Consider the following 12711-nt stretch of genomic DNA (forward strand, 5'->3'; position numbering starts at 1 on the left):
TGCCAGCTCATGCTGAACTTCTCATCCACCAACACCCCCAAGTCCTTCTCCTCAAAGCTGCTCTCCATCCCTTCATCCCCCAGCCTGGATTTGTGCTTGGGATTGCCCCAACCCATGTGCAGGACCTCACACTTGGCCTTGTTGAACTTTGTGAGGCTGGCACGGGCCCACCTCTCCAGCCTGCCCAGGTCCCTCTGGATGGCATCCCATCCCTCCAGCATGTCGACTGCTCCACACAGCTTGGTGTGGTTAGCAAACTTGCTGCGGGTGCACTCAGTCCCATTGTCCATGTCACCAACGTATTTGCTTTACTATTTCAAATATGACAACACTGACTGGCCTTTCTTGGTCCTTGCTGTTTTGGTCTGTGAACTATTTATACTGAAGCTCCCATTACATAATTATCTCTAGATTTTCACTTTATCCTTCATATACTGTGCTTAAGATACCACACTGTGCCTCTCTAAGAGTTGGGGATTTAATCTTGTATAACATATGTGCTTCTCATTTGAAGGAGCAGAGAGAGCCAGGAATATGATGTCTTGATTTTATTGGTTAAAAACACGTGCTATGTTGGAGGAAATTCGTTCTAATGGTTTAAATTTCACCTTAAGCTTAAGGGCATATGAAGGTCTGAGTAGCATGTTATTCAGACCATTTTTAGGCACAGAATTCATGTTCTAAGATGTTTATTATGCTCAGCTTTTGTTAGGCTTTTTTTGAGTGCATGTTACAGAAGGGTAGGGAATAGGCCATCATACAGACCATCCCTGGCTGCAGTCTTGGAGCTAATCAGGGACTGATGACCTGCAGGGAGCAGAGAGGATATAATCACTTAAGTGGCATAATTTGATAGAACATAGGTTGATGACTCCAGTGGTGAGGCAAGGGGACAGCGCATTGGAGGCGGAAGTAACTGCTCATCCATTGGATTTTTCTCCTTTTAAAGGAGCAGGATTTGCATTCCGTATGGCCTGTCAACCATAGACAGTGGTTCTGTTGCTGTCTAACTATAATATGATTTTGATATACATTTTGGAATTGGTCTGCACTGACATAGTCCTTAAGATGTTGCGCATAGGCCTGGCAGAAGCCCAGACTGACTATGGCTATGCGCAGAGGATTGCTTACAAAGCTTTTAACGCAGCTGCTTACCCATGAAGCATCCTCTCCGATGCTAGCACTTCAGATGCTAGCGCTGTTGTATCAGTCCCGAAGCACCGGTGTGTTCCTGCCTCAGTCTGGCCAAATTAAAGGAAAGGTATCACTTGCTTGACACACTTAAACCATGTGTTTTTCCTGATTTTCTACTAAAGACAATTTTTTTCTCCATCTTCTTCTGAAGAAGCACATCCCTTGGCAATAAAACACATTTACAGTGGAACTGGACACTGAAGAGGTGATCAGCTTTCTTGATTGTACTAAAGCTGAGAGGAAACAAATAGGTGCCATATGTCTTGAAAAGTCAAATCCTCGGCAGTAATTTACAGGCACGAGACTACAATTCTAGAGACTTACTAGGAATTATCATGAGCCTTGGTGTAATTGCACAGAGCACTGGAATCCCCACACTGACCCCCAAGAATTCACTTAAGAGTCAAAGTCTGAGCAAGTCCTACTGTTGGTTAAGTACAATAATCAGGCTGATGTTCTTCTAGTATGTATCGGTGACCATTTTATGTAGAAGAATATAGGAATGTACAGTTAACAGCAACATGGGCTTTTAGCTCATTTCTTATGAATATTCAATATCACAGCAGGATTAGGTGTGGAACTGCAGGTATGCTCCTTTTATTCCTCTCTTCTCCCTATCTTCTTTCCTCTCTGAATTTTGAGCATCTTAGTAGATAGAAGGATTGAGACTTGGCAAACCTGGTAAGTCCAAATTCTGGACTCTAAGTAGGAAGCAAAGAGGGGAAATGAAATTCTGAAAACACCCAACCTATGCCATCTTCTTGACGTTATCTAAATCCTGATAAAAGACTCTCTCCCTCTCTCCTAAAAGCACTGGAAGTGATACTGTGGTAGACTATGAAATGAGTGTCCTTCCCATCCCCTTGATGTTTATCACGCTGCCATATGCATGGCTGATGCTCTGAAGGTCAAGCTGGGTTAGTGAAGCTATTCTTTAAGACACGTGCCAGAATACTTCAATTCCAACAGAAAGTTTAGCCAGTAACTTTGGTGAAATTGCTCTGACTTATAGCTGTTGAGGGTCAAGGCAATGCTATAGGTTACAGTGTACTGTCCCAGAGGTGGGGCGCAGCTGTCTTTTGCTTGCAGCCTGAACAATTGGTTTGCGTTGCTTTACACTTTGTAGTGCAACTCTTCAGAGAAAAGGAGCTAGAAAGTGACTTTCAGAAGCAAATGAAAATTGAGCCTGATTCAGGCTATGTGGACTGGGGAAAGACCAGGAGAATTTTATGCAATTCCACTTATGTCCCATTATTTCTACACTGTACAGAAGGCTAATGATGATCTATATTGTCATATACCCGAATCAGAGTTTAATTATTAATACCAGATAGCTAAATTTGGGGGATACACAATAACTGCCCTTCAGGGGGCAATATTCCCAGTTCTATTCTGGCAATGGTAATTCTAAGTTAAGATATATTTCTAGAACACTTTTGTTATTGGACTTTGTCTATAAACGTGATTTCTTCTAATTAGAAATTATTGGTTTAAATCTACTCCACATGGTCTTTCCTTTTAAGCAAGAAAATTAAACAGTGAATCTTCTCATCTGTCAATTTCTGTAAGCCCCCCTCCCGCCCTGCTTTTCCCCAATCACACACAGTAGTGGAGGTTCCCAGATTATTATAATATTTTATAGCAGTCTCACATTCTGTTCTCTGAAATGTAATAAAAGAGTTGTACTTGGCCATTCATCAAAAATGTAGCAATTCCATAAGGGATCAGCAGATGCTAAATACCAGTGCTCTGCAGGTGAATGTACCAAAGAGAAGTTCACGGGCTCAAGTCTCACGTATTGCAAGCGTTTAATCCAACACACTTGTACTCTCAAATGGCTGAAATAAGCCTCAGGATATGAGCAGGCTGGAGTTCAGAGTCCCTGTGTGGTTGTGGTAGAGCTGTGTTTGATAGGTATTCATATTAGAAAGCTTAAATCCATTGAGAGATATTTTAGGCAGAACTGCTTCAGCAGGAAATAAAACATCCATGTCTATTCATCATGTATGCATGTGTAAATAGGTTCATGTACATGTACTTGTACAATTTGCTTTGCTTTACGATTAGACCGTACACTGTTTCTCCAAATATATTATGCCATTATACGTGTATTACCCATTTACATTTCATCAAAGCTTTTCAGGCATGTCTTTGTCCAAAACATCCTGACAAATATAGCAAATAATAGCTATCTCAGCAGCAATGTATGTTCATTGCTGTCTGCCTGATGCTCTTCCCCTCCACCCCAGTTATCTTGATAAAGGGGTTGTTCAGGATCCCAGCCTTCATTTCTCCCCCAGCAGCAAAAACTGCATGCACAACAAGCAGCAGACTGAAAAATTATGTTCACGCCTTGACCTTGAGACTTCCTGAACCAGTTTGGATTGGCTCTCCTCTTGAAACAACAGGCTTCCACAGGAAGTTCATAAATGGGCCCAAGTCACAGCAATTGACGTAGTTTTAATATTTTTAACTTGGTTCTTCAAGAACTACCTAAAATGGGCGGCGTTTCACGGACACAAAGAACTGGCCAGCTTTTCCAAGAGCGAACGTCAGTGTGCTGGGCGCCATGCAAACCGCTGACAGCAGTGTGACTATCAGGCCCTCAGGTCCGGCTAACGCAGCCTCTGCCGAGCCCTGCTAGCGGGACGTGGCTGGCTGCGTTGTGAAGCTGCCCTGTACTCCAGCATGTCCCAGCGTCAGCACCAGTGGGGCTCCCGGCGCTGTAGGCAGCCAACGTCTCCAAAGAGCTAAACCACAGGCCTGTGTCCTCACAGCCAACGTCTCCAAAGAGCTAAAACACAGGCCTGTGCCCCAGACCCCTCAGCTTCAGGCACGTTTGGATCCACAGCTTAAACATTGATGCAATCTCTTTCCCCATGTCGTACTCGCCTCCCCCGCCTCTGACGACTCTTGCCTCTCTCAGAAAGACAAAGCACTGTACAGTACATCATTCCTGTCTTAGAAATAGTTTGCAAGACCAATTCAGAGGTGTTAAAGAAAAGTTCTTCTACTCCCCAAGTCTGAAATATCAAAAGAGGGATGTGTGAAAAGCCCATGGTTTGTTCCATTCATAATGACGGGGGAGAGGACCAGAAAACACAAATGTTGCAAAGAAACAGGAGTATTATATCTTTAGAAGAATGGTGTATGAAAATGGACATGAAAACCTTGCTTTTAAGATGTTTATCTTTTTCACACAGATCTAACAAAATGCAACCGTATTAAAGACATTCCTTTTCATTCATTTGCTTTGCACCCTGTTTTCTCATTACCTGTTTGACATGAACTTAGTGGAAAACACTTCTTATTTACATCTCTGCACTCCACTGATTGTATGCTATAATCTGACGACAGAGTCAAATTCAAAGGTCTTGAGTGCATTGCTCCTATGTAACTATGAAAAGGACATTTTATTGTTTGCAAATAATCTAATGGAATGGGATGAAAGATCATTATTAATGTTAGCAATGCATATGATTTCAGACAGAGCTATTTAATTCATTTATAAATCAGCAGCACTGTCAAAGCGCCATAATGATAGGCTTTACAGCAACTTTTAAAATTAATTGTCTAGTCTGATTAGTTAATGATTTGGGATTTTCTGGTCTATACTTAACTGATATACTTTGAAAGATAAATTATATATATATTGTTGCTTTGAGAAATTGACAGGAATGAAAAAATGAAGCAGTACCCCTTCCAGCAAATAGGCTCTCGTTTCACTCCGTCAAGAAGTCGGAAACCTTTCTCACTGAAGAACAAAGCGAGATCTCCCCACCCCACAAGCCACAAAATTTAGATCCATTGGATAAACCAAATATTTTTAAATGTTCTTTGGTTTGTATCTGTAAACCATAGGATCCAGATCCATTGGGCTTGCTAGTGTACATTTACGAGGTATAGAGTTAATTTGGTGTCTTTTTTTTTTCACGGATAAAGGCTTATCTTGTGTTCTTCCAATCTTTCTTGTTAAGCATTTCCTGAGAGGGGGTATAAGCCAAGGGACATGGAGGATCTGCCTACAGTGCCTAGCAGGGGAGGCCTTGCCCATTTGGCCAAGGCTAGCAGGTCTTACACAATAATTTATTACAGTACCTTTCTGTCTCCTGGTCTGTGGTTTGCTGCTTGCTCTCAAAGCCAGTGAAGCTGCTCATATCCACATAGCCGTCATTCTCGTTAGCAGCAGATAATGCCCTGCTGGGATCTTCAAAAAACTCAGTAAAAGTTCCTGCTCTGGTGGGTCTTCGAGGAGGAATCTGTATGTTTTCATAATCAGAGCTCATAGCAGGAATGTTCTCATAGTCAGACGTGTCAGCATTGGGAAAAGAAATGGACCTAGGTTTCGTTAATGGGAGTGGCATGAAAGGAGGTCTGGAGCGGTCCTCAAAGGATTCCACCCTTGAAACACTCCTGCTGAAGGACTTGGGCGTTCCTTTCCTTTTACCATCCTTATAGAAAAGAACAGCTGAGGGAGACTCAGATGCACGGAGCTTCCCCACATGTGATTTTAGCTGAGGTGAGCTACTTAGGCTCCTCCTGTCCAGGTCCATCAACCTTGCAGGCCCATGATAGCTAGACTCTGATGAGGACCTTGAAGAGGAAACATTAACATCTACATGGACTTTGCTTTCATTTTTTTTCTTGAATTTTAGAGTGAGGAATCTCTTAAAGGAAGATTTCTTTTTCTTGGAATACTTATCAGGTGAGTCATTCTCTATCAAAAGTGAAGGGGAACTTTTAGTGATTGGCTTCTTGGTGATGTAGGCAAGTTCAAAAGGAGGTGGTATATCAACAACTGAGGATGGAGTAGATACGCCACATGATGAAAGATGATTTCTCTGGGAAAAACTACCTGAGGAACCATTGACACAAGGCAAAGACAAATTGTCTTCTGTCCTTTTTATTCTACCATCATCCAATACACAGCCATCACTTTCTCTGTAAGCAGAGACGGGTATCTCTCTCCCTTCAACAGAGTAAGATCGAGGATATAGAATGAAACATCTTGACTTGGTTGGTAATGTCCTGTTGGCTTCCACTGGTTTTCCTTCCACTGAAGATAAATTATTGCTTAAATCTGTCCCACGGCCATTGCGGGAAGATGGTACATCAGTTTCAGGTCCAGTTTCTTCCGGAACTGTTTCTGGGACACAGCCCGGCATTTTCCCAGAGAGCGACCGTGTTCTAGTGACAATGCTTTTACGATCAATGGGCAGCAAGTTGTTTTCACCATCCATGCCTAATTCGTCCATTTCACTGTGATCAGCTCCTAAATCAGTCTGCCCATCATGAGCAATTTCATTTTCTGCGGGAAGCACGTAAGGGTCATCTAAGGAATCACTGCTTGTTTCTCTTTCCTCTGACTCTTCAGGCACAATGACCACTTCAGGGACTGCTAGATTTTCATGCAAGACATGTTTGGTCCCACATTCTACATTCATTTTGCCATGCTTACAGACTTCTAACTCTTCCTCAAGTGGGACCTGTTGACTTGGGACACTTTTGCTGCAGGTGTTTGCTTCCGCCTCATTGTCTTCAAGTTGCAGCTCATCTGACTTAGAGGTTTCCACAATGCTTTCCCTATGCTCTTCAACAGTCACATCTTCCAGCTCTGGGTCCATCTCTGGACTACTAGGTACACTATCAGAAACGACACAATCTTCATCCAGAGAGGTCCCTTCTGTTTGAAGATTCTCATCTGAATGTTCCGTGGGTATTTCCTCACCACATTCATTCTCACAAGGAGCAATTTGACAGCCATCATCCATATTCTCTGCATTCACTGTTTCTTCCTCCCCTTTGACAGAGTCTTTGCTTGTTTCACAGGCTACCTCTGATGACTTCTCCTCCCCTCTCCTCTCAGTGATCTGGCAGCCATCACTGGCATTTCCTGTGTTTGTATTATCATGCTCATCTGTGTTTGCTTCCTCTTCTTCAGCTGCTGCTTGATGGATGGACTCTCCTAAATCATTTTCAGCATTGGGTCCATCTTCAGGCGGTTCTAAGCCAGGAGCTGGTTCTTCACTGGCCTCATCAGGCAGCATGCCAGGGCTTGCACAGTCATTATTTTCTAACTCCCCTTCCATGTTCAAATCAAGCTCTGCATGCACACTGTGGTCACCATCATGTGCCAGACACCCATCTCCCGTTTCTAAAATCTCAGGCAGTTCCTCTTCCTCCTGCCCTGCCTTCTCATTACCTGGGATTGACTCATCTCCAGGTAGTGGCATTACAACAGTATCTTTAGAGATATCACCCACTAGTTCCTCATCTTCATGCAAAATGTTATCACTGTCAGTCTTACAATCACTATTGTCCAGTTCCAGGTTGTTAGAAGTTTCCTCCTTGTTTTTGGTTTCACTACAATCACTTACAACATCCTCATCTTCATCTACATTCTTGGAAGCATCATTATGCCTATCAGGGGCATCTGAGGACTCCTCACAAAGTGCTTCGGACTGGTCACAGTCTCTGGTTGACTCTTCAGAGTCTGGTTCCATTGGTTCAACAATATCTGAAGAGTTATGGTGCTCATCTTCGGTGACTTCTCGATTGCTGGTATCCTCATCATTAGCAATGTTATCCTCTTCCTCCTCTACTTCTTCTGGAGTTTCCGAGACTTCATTTTCCACAGAGGAATCTAGGTTCTGATCATGCTCATGTTCCAAGTCATTACAGTCTTTGCTGGTCAGCTGAGCTTCAGGAACTACAATGTATTCATTATCTGTCTCAGATTCTGTGCAATCAGCATTGCATTGGTTTCCTTCATACAGCTCTCCATCAAGACATACCAGTTTCCCATTTGAGCATTTATTTAAGTTATTGTTGGTATAAACACTGGATTTGCCCTCAGTGTCCGCTGAGAATTTTGGCTTGGGAGCAATAGGTGGTTTGGGACCCCTAGACATAGAGTTCGAGTTATGAAGAATATCAGCCCTTGGCAGTGAAGGAGAAAATTTGGAGACAGCTACTGGAGAAAGATGACCGATAATCTTTGGTTTCGGTGCTAGTGGTGGCTTTGTGATTTCTGCAGAAAAGAGAGAAAAGCCATGTTAGCTATCTTGGTTTCCTATTAAAGTCAGTAGAATATATCCTACAGTAGACTTCATCTTATACCAGTGACTTCTAATGCAGAAGGAGTCCGGCCAATAAATTGCTCAGCTCTGAAAAGAGAACTGAAGGAGCAATGCATATGCACCGTGCTTCCACGTGGCACTGGAGCTACTCCAGGGAATGCAGTTTAAGGTCAAAACTGAACTGAACTGAACTAGATGCAGCCCTTGCACACTTGGGGAGAGAAAGATGTACAGCTGCAGAGCCAAGGGCATCTTGTACACAGATACCTATGGATGGGTGACACCTCCCGCACTCAGAAGTACTAACGACATGAGAGACCATTTGATTCTGCCCCAGGAATCTGTTTGCCCCGAGATTAAGTATGAACACTTTGATTCAATGATGCTGAAGCGTTTCACTGCAAAGAAAGAAATGCCTTTCAGCCATAGTAGCTGTTCTTATAACACAGTACAAACACTTTGTAGCAATGAGTTTCATTTCAATATGTAGTTTGCAGAATTTCAGCATTGAACAAAATTAGTTCTACCAACAGATCAAAGTTTAACTCAACTCAGCGAAACTGAAGTGAACACCTGGTGCCCAGACACAGTCTTCCCATCTGCCATTACCGTGGTAACAAAATATGGAGCTACATTTTGTTTGTCAAACATAATCATGAGGGCTAAGACGGTTTACTAAAAGCTTGGGTAATACTTTACATTGACTATGTAGCTGAGCTATAATGCACTAAATGAAATACTTCAACCCAAAACATGAAGAGTTACTGGTTTAAACTTAAGTTTCGTTTTCACACTATAGCTTCTTCAGACCTTTTGTTAGTCAAAAGATCCTCCATCCTCCTGTAAATGCCAGCATCCCTTGCAGGTACAATCTTCTCTGAACATCAAAATATACTGTAGAAAAGTGAATTATCTTGCAAAATAAGGCCAGCCAGGGTCTCTAAACTATTTCTAGTGGAAGTGCTGACACACATGTAGGGGAATTCAAGCAGATTGACAATAAGCTAGATGGAAGCTAGACGAATTAAGTCATATATGGCCATTTTACTCACAGTACAGTTTACATGCCACAGCCATTTCCAGCTGCCTTGGTCCTGAAATTAATATTCTTTAAATAACTAAATGAAATGCTGAAAGGCTGCATAAATAGGCAACAATAGGGATCCTTCCTCAGGAGATTTTAGATGAGATGAAATATGTGGTGTGAAGAAGCCAGCACACCAAATGGTTGCAGATGGTAATAAGGAAAGAGACGGGTTTTGCTCTTCCTCATGTTTCCTAGCCATCAATGGGTAATTACATGGTTAATCAATCAGAAATCTCTAATTCTTTTTATAATTTTAATTAACACATTTTAGTGGAAAAAGGGGAGCTCTCCATTGTAAGGAAAAGCACAGGACAAACTATTTCACCATGAGAGATACAGGAACAATTCTCTGTGCAAAATCTTCATGCCCTACACATGGGAAATAAGGGAACAGCATCTCAAAAGACACCATTTAGGATACGGTTCCTATGTGAAATCTTATCCTAAATCATGGTATAAATTTCAGGAAGTGTAGTTACTGTACTGTTATATTTTGAGTATTTTGGAAGGCAGACTTTTGACATCTGGACACCATACTAAGAATAAAGTAATACTGAATGCAAACTGCTTAAAAATGATTCACTGATTGTTCTGATATTTGGTGTCATGCACTTTTCTTATTGTTATCTTAATCCAACTGGAGTCATTTGTATTGAACTAATACTGGCATATTTGTTTGGTTAGACTCCGTAAGGTATAAGAGGCTGTTTCTTCTGATCTTCTTAACTTTGCTGAAATTTATTCCAATATTCAGAAAGATTATGACAATTTGGCATTCTGATGTAGTCAGAAAAGTCTTTCTAGAATTATGAGACACCAGAGAGATTTCATCCAAGTTAAAAACTGAGTCAGTGAGCTCAGCTCAGCCTAGGATTGAAAAGTCTGTTCTAATCAGGTGCCTTATCACATATACCGATTAAAAATTATTCTGTATCTGGGGTTTTATCTGATCCAGCTTCATGTGCGGGAGCCTTAAAACAACTCGTGGAACAGGAGGGAGAGAGAAGTGCCTATTCACCAGCCTCCAGTACTGCAGTGTGTACTCTTGTTTCACAGTATCCACTGCTGCTTTGAGCTGTAGGGCATCTGTCTAATTATTGAAATCACAGAATGGGGGGGTAGCTAATCTTTCCCTCCAGATTATTTCGGAAACGTTATGTGCCAAACACTTCAGCATCGCTGAAGTACTGTTGCTTCTGTTGCAGCCAGCAGCAAGTCTGCAGCAGCTGAAGGCTGCAGAGTGCTGAAAACTGCTGTCTGTTAAAAACAGGGAGGGAACAGAAGTGGGCCGAGTATCTTGCAAGCCTGGCTCCCCAGCCAGATCTGCATTTTTAAATCAGTTATTGCAACAACTGAACATCCTAAACTAACTTTCTAGTAGTAAAATGCATGAATTTATTAGCTAAAACTGAGTTCTTACACCTTTCCCACCAGAAATCAGCAATGGACCCCTTACCACCATAATGAGGCATTTTTAGGACTAGCTCCAAGGAAGAAGCATCACTTTGGAGGTATTATGCCACTTCCTGCAGTGCCTGGCTTTTCCTAGGAATGTCTGTCCAAGAGTAGGACACAAATATACCTGCTCCATTCCTGGGATGTGACAAGGCTTGAACACAATCCCTGCATTCTCATCCTTGCTCTTGTCAGACAGAGTGTCTGTACTGAAACACTCAGTAATGAGAAAAAGACTGGACTGTAAAGAATGCCAGGATCTCCCAAGCTTTGTCTTATAAGCAAATTTTAAATAAAATAATGTAATGAGCTCATTTCCTTTATGCAAAATAACCATGCCTAAATATGCATAAATAACTTAAAAAAAAAAAAAAAAGCTTAAACAGAGTTACTCACTTTCCCTCCAGTGATAATTTTCTATAGCAAAAGAAATCAAGTAAGCTTGAGTTTTTTCTTCTGCTCCCTTCAGTAACATTGCTAGTGGAAGAGAATTTATGGTAATGGACTCTTGTTCATAGTATGGTAATAACAGGCATTGTGCTGTCCTTCTCTTAACCGCTTGTGCCAGCTGCTGGTCACTAGTGATTCCTTCCATAGTTTCTTCCTAACTGTTCTGTGTGTTGATCTGTTGAGCTTGCCTTTCATGAGGCTCCTTAAACAATTTTCCTTTTTTTTTTTTTTTTTTTGGGGTGGGGAGGGGGGCGGGAGGAGGAGGCGGCAGAAGGAGTAAAAATGTTTGTTTAAAAAATAACCCAAACAATTACTGAAAAGAAAGCACCACTGTTTGCCTTTTATCAGGACAACTTCATTCTGCTTCAATTTCTGCTTCCTTAGCTGTCTGATACACTTGAAAGGTTCTGGCTGTAACTTCTAAATGGAGACAGAACAACATTGCACCATAAGGAATGTGTATGTTCACAAATAATTGTGCATGTTTATTTTAGGATGTGTTTTATGTTGAAGGGAGACACACCCACCTTGTGCTTAAAAGGAAACTCCTGGGGAATAGGAATTTCTTTAGCCTGCTCCTCCCCTTATTGTTCAGTGCTTCCTTGTACTGACAAGGACCGCTTCCTCTCCTTACCCACCTTCCCTCAGGCAAACCTGCATTTCAGCATGCTTTCATTCCTGCCATGGCCCCCATGAAATTAGGTTACTCTCCTCCCCTCCAAGTCTCTAAGCGGCGAACAGAGCTTAGCAGCTCTCCTGGGATGGCAATCAAGCCATACAGCCTTCGCTGTTCCAGTGTTTCTTTGGAGCAATAAACGTTTTGTTGTGTGGTATTGCCTGAACCACTGCAACTACCCACCACTTTCAAATGTTCTGCAGATTTAGGAATTAGTCTAGAATTTAATTAAGGCTTACAAGGGACCATACCTACACACCCCCCCCTCCCCCACCCCACCCCATCAAGCAGCTGGTTTTGGAGTGAAGACCTAATTAAACAATGAGGTTTCACATTTGCAGGGATATTTATAGACATGTCTCAGGCCCATGGTCTTTGATGGTGGCCCAATAAATGACTTGGCTCCACAGTGCAGATACTAGTTTCAGCCTTGGCTGGTGCCACAATCCAGTTCAGACATCTCTTAAGATGCTGGAAGTAGCTTTTTGTGATGAACAGACTTTTGTGGACCTGTGTTTTCTTCATGCCTTTGGCATTAATTCAACTCAGACATATGTTAAAATGGGAGACACAGAACAGAGGACAAAAATGCACTGCATAGTTCAGGGATCTGCAGAGCTTTTAGATGGAAGTGGCAATGCAGGCGGAGAGACCACATTGCAACAGTGGAATGAGACTGCACCAAACCTAGAATCCCAGTGAAAACCAACACACACAAGTCCCGTCTGTCACCGCTTCTGCCTGGGAAGAAGGGATTGAAATGCACAGAT

General features: G+C 42.2%; 1 protein-coding gene across 2 annotated transcripts in view; it reads right to left on the minus strand.

Moving 5' to 3' along the window:
* FGD5 (FYVE, RhoGEF and PH domain containing 5) overlaps positions 1–12711 on the minus strand; it is a 101874-nt gene that overhangs the window by 83356 nt on the left and 5807 nt on the right. For both annotated transcript variants that reach the window (XM_074602703.1, XM_074602702.1), the window contains exon 2: positions 5293–8224. In XM_074602703.1, coding sequence (XP_074458804.1) covers positions 5293–8224 — 2932 coding nt within the window. The remainder of the gene's footprint in view (positions 1–5292; positions 8225–12711) is intronic.

The sequence above is a fragment of the Larus michahellis genome, chromosome 10 (genome assembly GCF_964199755.1).
Source record: "Larus michahellis chromosome 10, bLarMic1.1, whole genome shotgun sequence".
NCBI lineage: Eukaryota > Metazoa > Chordata > Aves > Charadriiformes > Laridae > Larus > Larus michahellis.